General features: G+C 53.5%; 1 protein-coding gene and 1 long non-coding RNA gene across 2 annotated transcripts in view; one reads left to right on the top strand and one right to left on the bottom strand.

Annotated features, from left to right (window-relative positions):
* On the top strand, positions 1–2048 carry LOC106149291. Its single transcript, XR_001235359.1, has 2 exons — positions 1–916; positions 1032–2048. It is a non-coding gene; the product is annotated as an uncharacterized LOC106149291 (long non-coding RNA).
* Pkd1 (polycystic kidney disease 1 (autosomal dominant)) overlaps positions 1–18234 on the bottom strand; it is a gene marked incomplete at its 5' end in the record, with an annotated part of 45823 nt that overhangs the window by 4976 nt on the left and 22613 nt on the right. The window contains 20 exon segments of the mRNA XM_013517656.1: positions 2282–2375; positions 2469–2653; positions 2864–2913; positions 3021–3137; positions 5234–5360; positions 5458–5668; positions 5754–5897; positions 6036–6206; positions 8586–8781; positions 8907–9159; positions 9379–9535; positions 9731–10351; positions 10442–10586; positions 11338–11490; positions 11848–12004; positions 12079–12292; positions 12369–12648; positions 12735–12878; positions 14093–14242; positions 14356–17978. Of these exon segments, the coding sequence (XP_013373110.1) occupies positions 2282–2375; positions 2469–2653; positions 2864–2913; positions 3021–3137; positions 5234–5360; positions 5458–5668; positions 5754–5897; positions 6036–6206; positions 8586–8781; positions 8907–9159; positions 9379–9535; positions 9731–10351; positions 10442–10586; positions 11338–11490; positions 11848–12004; positions 12079–12292; positions 12369–12648; positions 12735–12878; positions 14093–14242; positions 14356–17978 (7192 nt within the window).

The following is an 18234-nucleotide window of genomic DNA, read 5'->3' as shown; positions in this document are numbered from 1 at the left end:
ACAGGCAGGGCAGTGGGTGGGTTCTGAGCCCTTCCCAGATGGGCAGTGGTGGTCCTGCCCTCTCAGCTGGGTGGGCAACTCCTCCAGCCTCTCAGGGCCTGAACCAAGTGGGTATAGTGCTAGGAGCTCAGGACACCGTGGTCAGTTTCTTCCATGCTTCCTGCTGACAAACCCATCCCCCAGGGCCTGAGATGTCCTAACTGTTCCACCATGCCCTAACAGCATCACTTCTTGGGGCCCCTGCAAGCTGCTCACACCACCAAGGTAGCCAGGGCTCTAGGCCTTCCACTGAGCACATCCCAAGCCTTGCCTGCAGGGTTGAGCATGTCCCCTCAGAGCCAGGGCACCACCTTGGGGTCACACAGTCTAACATTACCTTCTAGACAAAGAAAGTTACACATGTCTTTCAGATCCCAATGGTACATCCCAGGGACCTGCTGCTGCTAAGGAGCCACCTGACCAGAGTGTCACATCAGTGAGTCCACATGCCACAGTGACCCTCCCAAGTCCAATGCTGTCACAGAAGAAGGGGACATAGAGACAAAAGTACAAATGGAAAGGCTGGCTGGAGCAAGGCAGGATGGACACCAGCTGAGGAAAACATCCTCATGCTTCTTGCAGCTACCCTGAGCCCTAACTGCACAACCCAGATGAGTGTGTACCTGCCACTGAAAACCCCCACACCTGGCTCTGTCACTGGGCCTGTAGAGGATACATCACTTGTCAGGTGACAGTTTTTCTTGAAACTGACTTCTCCGAATATAAAAATTATATGAAATACTGTAGAAAATAGGATGAAGAGAAAAAAGATTGATCTCAGCATTTCCGCCCGCAGGAGCAGAGCCTTAGTGTCCTTGCCTATCCTGCATGTGCGTCAACCTCGAGGCTGCATGACCTGAGAGCTGTGGCTGCAAGTGTAAGTCACTGGCTCCACCAGCTGCCCACATGTTCATCACTGCCCTGCTGAATGCTGGGCCCTGCCGCAAGCTCTAGGATATGCATGTGGAGGAACCAAATCCCTCTATTCACAGCGCGCCCGGTCACCAAAAGCACCAGGGGCCAGTGCATACGAGCAGTCAGACCCATCGGCAGCTCCTGCTTCATGTACATGGGCAGGAAGGCAGGCTCTGTTCAGGTGACACCAAGGAAGCACCAGGGGTCACCTCAGGGAAGGACATTCCAAGAAGTAAGGTGAGCTGTGTTCTGGGGGGCAGCAGCAGGGTCCAGACTGCCAGGCAGCTAGGCAGCAGTGAATGGCCTTCTCTAGTGTGGGAGGTTACCACCGGGACAGTCCTAACAATACCCATAACCCGCATCAGGCTTCTGTGTAGCCCTCCTGGAGTAACCAAGAAGAAAACTCTGGAGGTGAGAGTGTGTAGCCAGTGCTGTGGCAATGATTCCCTTTCTCAAGATAGCTGGCTCCAGGGGAGATGCGGGCTATCAGGTAGGAAGGCTTGTGAGGAACTGAGGCCTCTAGCCAACAGCCAACACCCCTGCCATCTGAGCTGTTTAAACACCGAGTTCTAGGTAAGCATCAAGAGAAGACCAAATCACCATGAGGACACAGGTGGAAGACGAGTGGGGAGGGCTGAGCAGAGCCTGGACATCTGGCAGGTACGAGGGAGGGGAGGCCAGACTCCGCAGTGAGAAAGAGTGGAGACCATTTGCTCAGGGTTCACCTAGGAATCGGCAGAGGAGAATCAAGGAGTCAAAGACTTTAGCCCTGTCAGCTGCCATGCCTCGAGGAGACATCTGAGAGAAACTGAACACCCAGGATTAAATATGGGCTGCCATCAGCGGCACATGTGGACAGGTGGCTGTGCAGGGCTCAGAAGCAGCCTTGGGGTGGCAGGCTTACAGCTGTGTCCCTGTGTCACACTGTTACATCAATTGGCAATTTCTCATCCGGATGCCTTTCTGTAACTCAAGAGAACTTTCTCTGTGTCCTAGGATAGTTTCTATCTCAGCAATTCCGGGTTGCTTGGATAGTAGAAGAGTTAAAAGAGAGGAAATGTGGGTGCTGAAATAAATATGGATGAGAAAAGAAATATAAGGTAATTCAACATGAATTTTTTTTTTTTTTTTTTTTAACTGAACTGGAAAAAGCAAAAACACTGACACATTCTCAAAATATCAAAATGGTTTCAAAATGAAAAAAAAAAAACCATGGGGCTATTTGAAACTTGGCCCATGATTTCTGTTTTGAGATGAAAATCAGAGCTCTTCCCCAGGCCAGTCCCCACCCTAATATGACCGCTTTCCCCCAGGAGTGGGTACTCACAAGCCAGTGAGCAGGTCCGTTTCTACAAGGGTGTCCTGGGTGACCACTAGGCTGTTAGCCCCTTCGGCCAGGACCTGCCGGATAAGGTCTTCATCTGGAGAGTACAGGAGATGTTAGGGTGGCCCAGCAACACAGGAGCTCTGGACTCCTAAGTGTGGAGTCTCCCTTCTTCCCCACCCTAGCTCACCTGATGCTGAGAAGTATTTGGCAGGTGAGGAGGGGCTAACCAGAGAGAGGCTGTCCTCCTCTGAGCCCAGCCCTCGGCCTGTCCGGCCCCTTGCCAGCCGCTGCAGGGTGCTGCCCACAATGGATGGGTCGCTGAGCAGGTCTGGCCAACTGAGTGTGCCTTCACTGGAGGGCCAACACACGAGGCTGTGGGTGACACAGGTAAGCACATCTTTACAAACACCTGATTCAAGTCTGGTCACACACACCCGTTGTAAGCAGTGCACCAGAGACACATAGGGCTTCTGAGCCAAGACAGTGTATGGCAACAAAGACACAGGCAGCCTGACTTCCCACAACATGGCCTGCTAGGCACAGAACTATGTACTATACATCTGATCTCCCTAGGCAACCTACCTTTTAGAATCATCCAGAAATAAGTCACTTTTCACTTGTCCTGCGAAGGCCTGTTGGGAAGTGCAGAGCATCCTCAGTGAGAACCCTCAGAGGCAGAGGACCTGCCTTCTCAGGCAGGGCCTAGGTCCGCCCCAGCCTCCACCTGCAGCACCCTCACCTCAGTTCGGAGGCCCGACAATGTGAGGAAGGAGCTGTCCAGCACAGATGAATCCAAACAGCTATCCAGCTCCAGTGCCTGCTGCCCTGTGGGGTTGGGGCTCGGGCCACCAGCCACCTGAAGAGAGAAAATGGTGTGTTAGTGGAGGCAGCTGGCCCTGCTCAGGGAGGCATAAGAAACTAACTTCTGAGCAGACATGATAGCCTGGACCAGTTCTGATAATATTCGAGATTGATGCCAGATGTGGTGGTGCACACCTGTAATCCCAGCACTTGGGAGGCTGAGGCAGGAGGATCGTTGTGAGTTTGAGGCCAGCCTGGGCTACAAGTGAGCTCAAGGTCAGCCTGAACTGCATAGCAAGACCCTGTCTCAAAAAAAAAAAAAAAAAAAATCCTAGATTGATGGGCATGTTTCAGGTTTGTGCTATCATGATATCCTGACCACATGTTGTTTTTATGTGTGTGCTACTAGGGGTGGAACCCAGGACCTCATGCATGCCCAGCAAGCTCCACCACTGAGCACTTGCTGTGCTCCCCACATATTGTTCATATGTGACTGGTGCAACTAAAGAAATGATCCTTTATACAACAGAAATAGTGGTATAGCTCAGTGGCAGAGCACTTGCCTCATGTGTACAAGGCCCTAGATTCCATCCCCAAGACTGCTAAGAAAAGTAAGAAAGAAATGAACCTTTGCTTTTACTTAATTTAAATGATGTAAACAAGCCACATGCCTCATAGTTTACTGGGTCCCTGGGCTAAATCCCTCTTGGTTATGGTAGATAATCCTTTCTTACAAGCTGTGGGACTTGCTTTATTAGTGAAATGTTGAGGACTTAAGATACACATGTATGGGATACGAGGGCAATCTGGCTGCAATATCTGTCACCCCACTGATCACCAAGGTTGATTCGGCTAGGCGCGTGTCCCCTTTCTCAAAGTTCCATGTGCGTACCTCCTGAAGCTGCACACTGGGTCAAAGAGGATGACCTCCCTGATAATGAAGGACTGTTTGCTGGTCCAAAGTATAGGAGTAGCTGTGCTCCCCTGCTAGAACCTCCAAACAAGCTCTCAAGATACACACACACACACACACACACACACACACACACACACACACACACACATTTTGACACAGAGGCTACATAGTTCAGGCTGGTCTTAAACTCACTATATACCCTAGGCTGACCTCAAATTCACAGTGATCCTTCTGCCTCGGCCTCCCAAGTGCTGAGGGATTACAGATGTGAGTCACCATGCCAGGCTTGGGCATGTATATTCATAAGGGACATCAGTCTATTTCCTTTCTTATGATGTCCTTGTTGGGCTTTGGGGTCAGGATAGTGCTGGCCTCATGGAAAAATTAGGAAAAATTCTTTCCTCTTATAGATGTAGTTTTTATTTTTGCAGTACTGGGGATTGAATCCAGGCCTTCATACTGAGCTACATCCCCAGCCCTTTTAAAAATTTTTTAACATTTTATAGCTGGGCATGGTAGCTCATGCCTGGCACTTGGGAGACTGAGGCAGGAGAATCACCACATTTCAAGGCCAGCCTGGGCTACAAAGTGAGTTCAAGGCCAGTCTGAACTGCATTACTGAAACCCTGTCTCAAAATTTAAAAATAAATGAATAAATAAATTTTTAAAATGTTTGAGACATGGTCTTACAAAAGTTGCTAAATTTCCTACACGGCTTAATTTTCAATGCTCCTGCCTCAGCCTCTCAGATGCTGATAAGTATGTGCCAGCACATGTCTTCCCCTTGTATATGCTGGAAGACTTTGTGAAGGACTAGTGTTAATCTTTAACTGTTTAACTCACTACTGAAGCTCTCTGGGCCTGACTTTTCTTTGCGGGAGGTTTTTACATTACTAATTGAATCTCTTGCTTTACATCTTGGATCATCTATTTCTTCTTGAGCTGGTCTTCGTGGTTTGTGTCTGTTTCTGCTAAGTTACCTAACACGTTGGCACACAGTTGCTCACGATATTCCCTTCTACACCCCATCAGTTTAAGGCTGGCAATGATGTCCCCTTTCATTTCTGATTTTCACAATCTGAGTTTTCTCAATCTACCCAAAGGTTTGCCAATTTTGTGCACCTTTTCAAAGAATCAGCTTTTGGTTTGTTGATTTTTCCCTTTGGGTACAATGCCAAACAGCACAGTTATTAGCTGGATGACAAGGCCTACACTCTACTCCTGTCCCAACCCACCTTGCTCCGGGACATCCGGAAGAGGAACAGGATGGCCAAGTAGACAGGGTAGACAACCACACTGGACACTAGGCCAATGACAACTGTGTCGATACTTGGTGGGATCAGACTGGACACAGGCCCCATGCTGTGTGGCAGGAGACAGATGCAGGCCAGGTTTAGCTGGGAGGCCAGGAAGAGCTGGGCAAGGGGAGGCCACCTACCTTGACCCCATAGGCACCTACCTGTAGGTGGCATCTCCCACGACCCCATACCACACGGCATTGGCCCCCAGGAAGAGGCAGATGAGGAGGACACAGCAGGTGGCCCTCTGCACACGAGTAAAGCGACTGCGAGCTGGCCGGTCCCATATGGATAGCCAAATGTGCTTGTCAAAGAAACCACGCTGCAGTTCGGCCACTAGGAGGCGCTGGAACTGCCATAGGGCTGCATCGCCTAGGAGGAGGGCAGGGAGAGGCTGCAGGAGGCCCAGGGCAGGGCACCCTCCACTACATCCTTACCCCTACTCCCTGGGCCTTACTTGCAGCCAGCACCTCCTTCTCCACTAGGCCACCATTGGCCTCTGTCTCCACAGACAGCCAATCGTTGACCAAGAAGAAGGTGCTGTGGGCATTCTGCAGGTCCCTGACGATGACATGCTGCAGAAACCAGGCGGGGCTGAGCCCTGTGGAGGTGGTGGTGGAATGAGGACCAGGGAGCTGGCAGGGGGTGGAGGGAGGACACAGGGGGTGGAGGGAGGACACAGGGAGCCAGAGTACCAGCAGGGTGCAGGAATAGCAGCAGCAGCAACACTTGCTCAGACCTTTGTTGTCATGCCACACGCGGATCTTCCACACATTGCCCAGGCTGTGTGGGGTGGCAATCCGGAAGATGTCCAGGCTGTTGCGGTGAAAGGCCCTGTCCCCATCCAGGTGTCTGTGGCCACTCCGGCTGTCTGCTCCATATAGCATGATGCCCACATGGGCTGTGGTACCTGGAGGGCAGAAGGAAGAGAACTCTAGGTGTGCAGCCCCCCTCCTCCAAAACCCAGGCAAGTTATTTCATCTGTGGTCTTAAGCACAGGCAGTCCCTACTCTGCACAGTTCTGATGGATACAAATTTCAGTTTTCCCCTATTTGTTACATAAACACCAATCCAGTATCAACAGCCATAGCTCTGGGTTACCAAGGTGTGCTGTCCGCAGGTGACCTCAAAGTGAAAACCTGGTTGCCATTCCTCAGCCTCTCAGTCACTGTAGGATAAAAGGTGGATCACAGCCAGGGACCAGGCAGTGTAAAATTCACTAGTGAATATGGATTTGTCCACCTATGTGCAACTCTACCACATACAAATCACCAGCTCAACACTTAGGTGGCCTCCTTCTCTCCTGGTGATATATCCACTCTGTTTTTGTGCAAGACAAGGTGTTGCTATGTAACTCAGGCTAGCCTCAAACTCATTATATAGCCCAGGCTGTCTCAAATTTGTGATCCTCTTGTCTTAGCCTCCCGAGTGCTGAGATTACAGGAACGCGTCACCACACCTGGCTGACCCATGTGAGTTTTGAAAAATGGATAATCACTGGGTGTTCTGGCACATGCCTGTAATAGCAGCACTGAGGGAAGCCAAGGAAGGAAGATCAAAAGTTCAAGAACAGCCTGGGCAATTTAGCAAAACTCTGTCTCAAAATAAAAAATAAAAAGGGCTAGGGATTAGCTCAGTGGTAGAGTATGTGCCTAACATGTATGAGGCCCTGGGTTCAAGCCTCAGCAATGCATAAAAGAAACAAAAATGGGAAAAAAGAGAAAAACACTAACACTAGAAGTGAATTAATTAATTAATTAATTAATTAATTAATTAATTAATTTTTTGTCTTTTTGAGACAGGATCTTGCTATGCAGTTCAGGCTGGCCTTGAGCTCACTTGGTAGCCCAGGCTGGTCTCGAACTTGCAATGATCCTCCTGCCTCAGCCTCCTGAGTGCTAGGATTACAGGCGTGCACCACCACACCCAGCTGGAAGTGAATTGTGAATTAAAGCTGGGCACGGTGGCTCATGGTTCTAATCCTAGCACCTGGGAGGCTGTGGCAGGAGGAGCTCCATAGGTTGAGGGCCAGCCTGGGCTACATAGTGAGTTCAAGGCCAGCCCTTGTACTACATAGGGAAACTCTGTCTCAAAAAACAAACAAACAACAACAACAACAACAACAACAAAAAACCACATTTTTTTTTACAAAAAAGGATAAATGGAGTTGCTGAAGGGATGGCTACGGGGACGCTGCACTGGCCCATCTAAGATTGGACAGGGCAGTGTGAAATGCACTAGCAAATATGGACTTATCCATGTGTGATGTTCATTCTTTACTGTCAACTTGACTGGCTTGAGAGATGCCTAGAAGATTAGTAAGGCACACTTCTGGGTGTATCTGTGTAGTCGTGAGTGCAGACTCTGGGAAATGTATCAGTCCGTGGCCCTTTCCTCTCTGGCTCCTCTTGCTGTTGCTGCCCAGACATGATGGGCTGAGCAGCTGTCCTCCCCCAGTGCCCTTCCACCATGGTGTTTCTGCCTTGGAGCCAACTGACATGGACTGAAACCATGATCCAAATTAAATCTCGCCTCCTGTAAGTTGTGTATGCCAGGTATCTTATCCCAGCAATGGAGTGCTGACAGACAGCACATAAACAAGAGATGCAATCACCACAAAGGAGGTGTGTTGCAGGAGAATGCGATATTCTCTAAGAACTCTCAAGAGTTCTTTTCATAATATTGAAAGCATGAAGGGAAATGTTAGAAGTCAGTGCAAACTTTGAACATGACACCTGCAACAGCACAGAAGGATGTTCATTCTGTACCCTTGGTCACACAGGAAGGTGAAGGAGAAGGAAACTGCTCAAACAGTTTTCCAAAGGGAAACAAGGCACTTAACTGCCAGTTTCTAACATTTTAAATTATGGTGCACTAAGAAAACATCAGTACATTTCCCTGTACATTTATGAACAACAGCAAGAGTTTTCTGATGTTCACAAATAAATTTCAGAGGTCACAGAACACTCCTCATTCCCCCACTGCACAGGCTAGCAGTTTGTGCCTTCACAAACTTGGAGGCTCACACCACTGCGCAGAGCTAGGCCTGCCGGTGGTGACCAGTGCCCACTTCCTGCTGAGAGCTGTTCTCTTTCTTGGGAATGACCCCATATCCATTTCAAGGATTCACAACATAACCCTTTACACAGCACTTGGGAAAGCAGTTTTGCTTTAAGACACCTATCACTGTAACCACCATGAGAAAAACCAGCCAGACAGAGACCAGGACTGCAACTGGGGGACCCCAGGTGGATATCATTGTCTCCCACCCACAGTCACCTCCCCTCACCTGAACCTCGGCCCCAGCCAGTCTTGACCAGGATCTCATACTTGAAGCGGCCCCCCTTCCCGCAGAAAGGGATGACGCGGGCCCAGCTGACATCGAGCTGGTCCAGCCTGCGCAGGATCACAGCCATGATGGTGTAGGTTACAAGGCACATGGCACATGTCAGGAGCACGATGTAATTCACACGAGCAGCTGGCTCCTGGGAAGACAAAGCCAGCCGGCCCAGGAGGTTCACTCGAATGCTTCACCTTCTGAGGACGGAGCTGGAGCCCACCCAGGCACTCTCAACCCTGTGAAGAGACTGAAAATCAGGGCCCCACTCACAGGGAAGATGAAGTGGATATGGCTGGGTGGCACAAAGAGGCTGGCACCAAAGGCAGTGAGGTGACGAGTGAGGCAGACGGCCTGGCTGGGTGAAGTGTCCTCCAGGGGCACAAGCCCCTCTGTCCTCCACATCATCTCCTCCTCGCTGAAGTACTGGCACAGGGATGTATACAGGCCCACGGACACCTCCAGTGCTGACCAGTGGAAGTGGCTAGTCAGGTTCAGGTGGTAACTCCCACCTGGGTATCCAGTCCTGCCAGGGACAGGGCAGTGTCATAGCCAGACTCTGCTGGGTCCAGAGCCCCAACTCCAGCCAGGGAGTGTTCTAGCCTTAGCTGCAATACCTGGCTGATTCCCCAGCCTTCTGCTACCACTCTTTCTCAGAGCCCACATGTTCGTAGGCACACAGACCAAACCACTTTCACCTGCCACAGCCCACTCCCAGGTCCTGTAGTAGGAGGAAGGTGCTCACCCTGGGGCGATGAAGAAGGTGTAGGGCCTGTGGTCGGTACCGGTGAGCATCTCCAGGCTGATCTTCTTGCTGGCCGAGCAGTTGTACTCATTGGGCTGGGGTGCTGAGTGCAGGTAGACAGCCAGGTAGGGCTCAGGTTCCTCAGACAGGTAGCGCTCTGCAGGCAGAACAGTGTCGGACATCCACCCAGGGACACCCTGGGAACCCTCCACCAAAGGGCCTGGGAGCCTCCATACTGGACAAAGCATGTGCTGTCCTTGGCCCCAACTGCCCTCCAGACAGGCCCCCAGGACCCACATGGCAGAAGGCAGATTTCAGCAACCACAGTTGTGGACACCTGCGTGACACCCACCACTGAGCACCGTGTAGGTGAGCTGCAGGTGCAACCCTGCTGCGGGGTTGCTGTTGTCCGGGGTGACCACAGCACTGACAGAGGCCTGGGGCTGGACGACAGCCGACCCCACATGGGCGTGGAGACCCTGGGCAGCCTGGTCCGAGTTGTTGGGCACCTTCACGGTGATGGCACGCTCTTTCGCCAGTTGCTCTATGGGGATCTGGGTGCCAGCCTGTGTCTGGAAAGCCATGGATGCCACCTTGGTAGAGACAGTGTAATTGCTGATGTAGCCAAAGGGAAAAGGATTGGAGTCCACCAGGAAGATGAGCTGTACCACATCACTGATGTTGGACAGGGCTCCACTGAAGGCCTCGGGGATGGAGAAATGGCAGCCGGAGCTTGAGGCATTGCCATAGCACAGCAGGTTGCGTGGGTCTGAGCGCTTGCCCTGTGCCACGATCTCTTCACCCGCCAGGGTCAGAGGCTCCTCATTGAGCACACGGGAACGCATAAGAATACACATGAGGGCTGATGAGAGGTTGTAGGCCTTAGACGCCACCATCAATGAGGGCGACGCAGTCCCTAGTCCTGAGGGCTGTGGGCTCTGTATGTCTGAGCTGGCCAGGTGGATGAGGTCACCTGCAGACAAATACAGGAGGCTGGCACACTGAATGAGGAGGCTAGAGGAGAGGCCAAGGGGGAGGCAGGCGAGGGGATACAAGTCCACACCTGTGATGTTGAGGATGCTGTCAGCGATGGTGGTGGGTGTCACAGTGCCCTGGGTGGTCTCAGCCTGCAGGATGCGCATCATGCCCTCCAGCTTGTGCAGCGTCTGTTTCAGGCACGAGTGGCACACAAGCTCTCTGCTGGACACCTGCATGGGGCCCACACAGTGTTCAAACCCACCCCACACACACGGTCCCACAGTGCCTGCTTCCCCTGCCCCACTTGGCTGACTCTGCCCCCATGGCTACCAGGATGCCAGGCAGCCTCTCTGCCTCCAAACACTGCTGTGCTAGGCACTGCCCGTGTGAGGCCGCCCAGGCCCTCCCTGCTGAAAGCACTAAGGTGGTTGCTCTTGACCCATGGGGAACATCTCAACTCTGGTACCTAAGCATGTTTTTTCACACAACTAAGAGCAAAGCAGACACCAAGGCCCAGGCTTGAGTCTAAATTCAGCCATGCAGTAAAAGGGCAACCTTGACCTGCACTCTAGTCCCGTTTCCTCCAAGGACCTGGCCTTGCTCTTAAGTCCCTGTACTGATCCCCTCTCCACCCTCAGCACAGCAACTCCCCATCAGACTCACTCTATCCAACTGACAAGTCCAGAACACAAGCAGTGGACAGCTGGGGTGGACAAGTCACACCTGGTATGCCAGGTATGTGGGATGTGAACACAGGCCCAAGGGAAGGCACATAGCAGGATCTCTGTTGGCCCGTCCCTGTGCCTTTACCTGTGGCGTTCCTTCTGCCCTGGGTCACCCCACAGGGTCACTAAGTGGAGACTGTGGGCTCATGCTGGGAAAAGGCAAGAGAACAATGGCAGGGGAGGACACCTAATCCCTGTAGCCAACAACTGCCATGGGCCTGGGATTTGGAGGGCATCCCATGCCTGGCTGTCCTACCATGCACTGGGCCAGCGCAGCAGTGATCTGCTGGATGTCATCCACAGTGTTGACCCGCAAGGAAACCAGGGTTTCTGTGATGTTCTTGCGCATCTGGGCCCGCAGCTGCTGCTCAGAATCAGGCTCTGTGGCCACATCTGGGGCCTGCTCATACTGGGGTGGGTGGTGAGTACAAGATCTGTTAGTGGGTACCCCAAATGCAGGTACACATGGCTACATGCTGGCTACTGCACGGTGCAGGCAGGGACTCAAAATCCTGAATGGTTTCCTTGACAGCAAAGTAGGGAATACACAGGACCCCCTGTGGGCTCAAGAGCATCAGGAGGACTCTGGCATTAGGTAGGACCCAGCCATGTGGAGGCTGCTGAGGGGTGAGGTCCTTGTTTCAGGGACATCAGGGGTTTTGCTTGTGTGGGCCTGGGAATGACGCTTTTGGGAGACTGTCAGGAGTACTGGTCTCAGCTCTCTAAGGAGCACACTTAGGATCCCTCTCTGCCCACTCCCACTGACCTCATTGAGCACAGTGATAAGGGCCAGTGAGTATTCAATGACGTGCTGGGGATCAGCCTGTCTCAGAAGCCCAGGCAACACACTGGCGGTCAGGCTGTGCAGCCAGGGAGTAAGTCCCATGGAGCTATTGGGCTCCGGCAGGACAATGGCCAGAGACCTGCAGGGCAGAGGTTGGCTGTAAGCAGCAGTGAGTTGCCACAACCCCACCCCCACCCCTAGGGCCTAGCTCACCTGTTGAGGGCAACCACTGCAGCACCCAACTGATCCTGCACAACAACAGCCAGTCCCACCTCAAAGCTAGGCTGGAATCCTGGGGGCAGCACAGCAGCATAGGTGGAGAGGCTACCCTTGTAAATGCAGAACTCCTCACAGTGGCCCCGGCGACAGCGCCGCAGCAGCAGGGCATACACCAGCGGGGCACTCGCATCCTCTGCATCCTGCCAGCCTGTGTGTGGGTGTACAGCTTTAGCATGGCTCTGGCCCCTGCCAGCTGCCTCACCCCTCAACAGGCCCATACTTACCCACACATTCAAAGTGCACCTTGGTGGTGAGGGCGCACACTGCATCCAGCGGGAAGAGGCGACACGCACCCCCCAGCGGAGGGCGGTTGGGGGAGAGGCGGATGGAGGCACAGCCTTCCTCCTTGCCCGAATGGCCTAGAACTGTGAGTGTGAAGATGTAGCCCTCACCATCCCGCAGCACACCGCGCCGCACCACTAGCCGCATGCCTGAGCTGCCTGTGGATGTGGTAGTCTCATCCAGCACCAGAGTCTTATTGCTGAAGGTTCGTGCAGCCCAGCGCTGCAAGACAGACAGGAGACGGAGACGCAGTGAGGGCAGCACTGCAGCCACCTGTCCAACCAGGACCAGCCCAGCCTGCCACTCACCCCGTGCTTGGAGCCACTGCTGCAGTTATGGCAGTGGCCCTCCAGGTACACGTAGGAACTGCGGCTCACTTCATATACTGCCTGTGCCTTGCAAGACACGCACTCCAGTGACACAATGGGCACATGACCACTTCGGACCAGCACCTGGAGAGGAGGCAGGTCACAGGGAGGCCATATCCCACTGTGTCAACAGGGTAGGCAGCAGAGGGGTCGGGCCTCTACCCTCCTGAGCACTGTAGCTGCGAACAGTCAAGCCCAGGTTCCCCTGCCAAGTCCAAGGAGGTGTTAGTGGTCTAAAGGGGCAGAAGCCAGCAAGGGTGTCATCTCTAGTATATGACTCTGGTGAGCCTGGCAGCAGGAGACACACAAACCCACTGTTGTGGGATGCAAGACAGATGAGTAAACAAACCAAGGCACCCACGCAAAAGGACGGCAGTCCTCCACAGTGCTATCCCCGCACTTCCAGTTTCCTAGGCAAGGCCTGATTCAACATCTTAGCCCAACTGGACGCTGCTTCCCTAGATGACCTCTCAAGGTGAGCCCTCCTCCCTGGAAGGCCTGCTGAGAAAAGCCTAGTGTTGGGAAGACATCCCTCCTCCCACCCTCAGGGTAGTAGCAGAGCCCAATACATCCCATTGGCAGCACTGTCCTATAGCAGGAGGGGGGCCATCACATGCACAATGGCCCTAACTTTCCTGGCCAGGCCAGGGCAGTGTGAGGGCAAGTGGCATCCCACTCCATTCAGAAATGAGGACACCTATGTTCTGGGGACAGGGATTGCTTCTGCGGTAAGGAACGGACTCAACTTCTCAGTGTTTGCCTTTTATACTGTTGGAGTAATCCCAGCACTTGTGAAAGGCTGAGGTAGGAGGACTGAAAGTTCAAGCCCACCCTGGGCAACTTAGCAATTTAACAAGACCTTGTCTTAAAATTTAAAAAATTTGGGCTAGGGATATAGCTCAGCGGCACAGGACCTGCCTGGTAAGCGCAATGCCCTGAGTTCAATTCCTGGTACAAAAAAAAAAAAAAATTGAAAAAAAATTGAAAAAAAAAATTTAAAAGGCTGAGTGGAAATGTAGGGCCTGGAGGGGGAGAGGGGTAGGGGACAAAAGGGGGAGAGAAGGAGGGGAAAGAATAGATGACCAGAGTTCATAAGGCCCCTATATGACTTAGTATGGAGTTATATCACAGCTTGAAAGGAAGCAATACTAAAGTTGGATATTTTGTACCAAAATCAGCGATAAGAGAACTAATAGCCTCTAGAAGAAGCAGCATAGCCATTGAAAGAAACAGGGCAGAGCTTGGTACTGTTCGGATGCTGTCTGGGCCATGGCCTGCTGGGCTGAGGTATCACTCACCGTCTGGCTGGCAGCCTCCTCCTTCCTGCCTGCTTTCCACACGGTGAGGTTGAAGGTGTACTCTATACCGGCCGCTAGGCGTTCCCTAGGAATGGTGACCACACTGCTCCCGCGGGGCCCAAAGTTCAGGACACACCCACTGGTCTCCATCTGTAGCCCACAAACACAAAAGACAGCTGTGTAAGACTGTGACCAGCCTCAAAGCAGAGCCTGGCCCAGAGAACAGCTCAGGAGACCTTCCCCATGCTGGGTCCCAGCCTCACCTGTGTTGCGGCCACACAGGCCCAGTGGAAGCTAAGTGGTGTCTGGTCATCATCTTCCAGGTTGGGGTCGTAGGACTTGCTCCCATCCAGCACCAGGTCCTGAGTGTCTGACCACACGCGATATGAGCCTCCTTCAATGATAGGCACCAGGCGCTCGGCAGCCACTGTTACATTGGCCTGGATGCTTCGTGCCAAGGGAGTATCCCCAAATGACACCACAAACACAAAGCAATAGTGGCCAACAGGCAATGCCAGCCGTGGAACCACCAGCTGTGGCCGGCTCACATCTACACCAGGCAGGGCCACCCGTGCCACAGGCCCTGGTCGCTGGCAGCTGGCAGTTCGGTACACCTCCCAGCGGTACTCAGTCTGGTAGGTGACACAATCACGCAGATCAACATGAGCCTCCAGGTAGTTACGCTGGGAGCGCCGCATCAATACCTGCAGGGGGAGGGCCACGTCCACCTCAGGCTCCCTGCAAGCTAGCACCTGGACCGTCACTGTGGCTTGTGCCACAAAGAAGCTCACCAGGTTGGAGGCGTTCACCTCCACACGGTAGTCCCCTGGCTGCAAGTAGGAGTGGTCAGCCCAGGGCTCCTCTGTGTCCTGCATTGGGGCCCCATCCCCAAAGTCCCAGCGGTAGGCCACACGCCGGGGACTGGGGCTTGTGGTAGCTTCAAACCGGGCTGAGCGGTTGGCGAAGCAGCGGCCACTGCGTAGCACTACATACTGGATGGCATCTTGAACCTCTACTGTGAGTGTGAGGTTCACACCACCCAGTTCATTAAAGGCACGGACATGGATCTCCAGCAGCCCTGCAGCCACAGGGGTGTAGGTGACATCACGGCCTGAGAGAATGACCAGTGAGTCACCCTGGACCTTCTGCAAGGAGAAGTACCAAGCGTAGGCAACTCGGGAGCCCCGCTGTACCCGAGCTGTGAAGTTCTTCTCAGTACCCGTGACCATGCCCAGCTCACAGCAGTTGGGTACCTGCAGCCCATCGACAGCCTCTAGCACCAAGACACGCACCTGGGCCTGGCCCCGGCTCACATGGTTCTCAGCCTGCACACTCACCACGTGGTCTCCAAGCCAGGAGAAGCTATGGGAGAAATGGGACCCGGGGAGCACCTCAGGGCTGGCCCCGCCAACCTGCAGGTGGAAGGTGACGGCTGAGCCTGCTGCCAGCAAAATCTGAAAGTGGACCAGCTGCCCAGGTGCTACAACCTTGCTGCTGGCCCACAGCACCAGGCCCATGATGGGTTCTTCCACTGTGAGGTTATATGAAGCTGTGACCCAGCTGACCGCGTTGGAGGCATTGAGCTGGATGGAGAAGACCCCAGCATCTGGGAAGCCCACAGCAATATGCTGGCCATACTTGCTGCCACCCGGCACAGCCCAACACCAGCTTACATTGGTACCTGTGGCCAGGTGTCCCCAAAAGGGTACAGTGGAGCCAGCTGCCACAAAGCTGCTGTCTGGTTCATTAGCCCTAATGCTAAGGCCACTCACAGGCACCTGCACAATCACCTCAATGGTAACATTGACTGAACCCAGCTGGTTCCCAGCTGTAATCCTGACCAGATGCAGGCCAGATGTGGAAAAGGCATGGATGGTGAACGGTTCAGAAGTCTCCAAACTTAGCCCTTCCTCCAAGGACCAAGTATAAATCACACCACTGCCACCTGCCAGCTCAGCACCAAAGGTGATCCTCGCATTGACAGCAGCTGGGTTGGGAGAGGCAGCCACAGTCAGAAACCCCACAGGTTCCACAAAGTCTATGGTGCGGTTGGCTGAGGCACTTCCCAGCATATTGGTGGCTCGCAGATGGATGTGATAGGTGCCAGCCTCAAGCACGGTGAGTGAGAAGCTCTTGCCACTACCTACTAGGGCCAGGCTGCCATTGCTCTGGGCAGTCCAGCTGTAGGAAATGTTAGTGCCGTCCCGGACCACAGCCTGCAGCTGCAGTGTGTGGTTGGTAGGAAAGCAGCAGCTGCTGCCACCACCTGCCACCTGCAGGCCCTCAATGAGCTGCAGGACATAGATGAAGATGCTGTCCTGGGCTGTGCTCACCTCGTTCTCAGCTGTCACGATGATGTTGAAGGTACCCACTGAGCGGAAGGTGTAGGAGATGGTGGGGCCCCCAGGGATGGGTGTGCAGCGGTCACACAGTACCCAGGAGTAGTGCACATCACTACCTGCCTCCAGGGTGGTGCTGAAACTCACACTGCCATTCAGAGGCACCACCACACGGCTGGCATTGATGCTCAGCCCCTGGATGCGCCGCTTCACTGTGACATTGAGCCACGCCTCACTGTGGCTCACCTCATTCCAGCCCAATACCCTGATAGTAAAGTCACCTGTGCTGTTGTAGACATGGGTGACCTCAGAGCCCACAAGCTGTGTGCCATCCCCCAGCTCCCACAGGTAGGTGGCAGGGTGCCCACGACCCATGGCAGAGAATAGGTAGGGCTGCTGCAGCACCAGCACATGAGAGGAATTGACTCTGATGCCAGTGACTACCATGGGCTCCTGTACTTCCAAAAGAGCAGAGTCATTGATAGCAGAGACATTATTGGACACAGTGACTGTCACCAAATAGGAGCCCGGGTCTCGGTAGATCACTGTTGCCTCAGGGCCCCAAGCATGGGTGGGGACAGTGTCTTCAATGCCAAAGTCCCACGTGTATCGGTAGGGGAAAGGGGGCCAGGTGCAGGCCACCAGCCGGGCTTCATCCCCAAGCTGCACAAACTGCTGCTCGGGCCGCAGAGTGACATTCTCCACCTCGGGCTCTACACAAACACTGGTAAAGTAATGTGCCTTGTTCACATGGCTTGACAGGATCAACGCCAGGGGGAATATGCCACTTCTTGTAAAGTTATGTGTCACTGTTGGGTGCCCCTTAACAGTCGTGTTAGAGGAGCCATCCCCAAAGGTCCAGTCAAAGAGGTAGTTGGCAGGGTCCCCAGCAACATGGGCTGTCAGTTGGGCATCAGGCTGGGTGGAGATGCAGGTGGCAGGCTCAATACGCAGTACCTCCAGGACAAAAACACGCACAGGTAGGCTTTGAGTCAGGTGGCCCACAGGGCTGGCTGCGCCCACTGTTACCGTACAGTTCTGTGCCCGTAGATACACGTGCTGCACTGTAGTCTCGGAGCCGATGAACACCGTGCCGTCCCCCATGTCAAACGTCCATGTGACATTGTCACCTGTCTCCACAGTAGCACTGACCACCACAGGAGCTCCCTGCTCCACAGCTGGGTCCAGTCGCACACTTAGCCCACTTAGCTCCTGGAAGACGTGGACATCTGTGTGCGCTACCACACTGCTCACCGTGTTGTTGACCTCCAGGCAGACATGGTAGGTGCCTGTCCTGGTGTAGGTGTAATTCACCGCTGGTTCGCTCTGTATCAGGATAGGGGAGCCATCTCCGAAGTCCCACGTGTATAGGACACCACCAGGCAAAGGCAGCGGATGCAGTGAAAAGGTGACAGGCCAGCCAGCCACCAGGGTGCTGCTGCTCACACTTATGGCCACAGCTGGCAGTGTGTCACGTACACTCACAGGCACTTGCTGTGTCAGGTTCTCGAAGGTGTTGGACACGAGGACGGTCAGGTTGTACTCACCTGCAGGGAGAGGCCTGAGTGGGGCTCCTGATGGCTAAATTCCCACCTAGCACCTCATGTTTCATGAGGCAGCCTCCTCAAAGCATGAACAGCTATCCCTTTGGACATGTGTATAGGACAGAGGTTTAAGAGGCCGAGGTAAAGGTAAAAGGGTGAGGACAGGACCAAGCACCTCCAAGCCCAACTGCGTGTACGTAAAGAAGGTAGGCGGTACATGGGAAGTGGGGAAGGGGTGGACAGGGAGTGACCTGCATCA

Source organism: Chinchilla lanigera, unplaced genomic scaffold (assembly GCF_000276665.1).
Source record: "Chinchilla lanigera isolate Chin_1 unplaced genomic scaffold, ChiLan1.0 scaffold00041, whole genome shotgun sequence".
Taxonomy (NCBI): Eukaryota; Metazoa; Chordata; class Mammalia; order Rodentia; family Chinchillidae; genus Chinchilla; species Chinchilla lanigera.
Note: the sequence above shows the minus strand (reverse complement) of the source record. Positions and strands in the feature narration are given on the sequence as shown.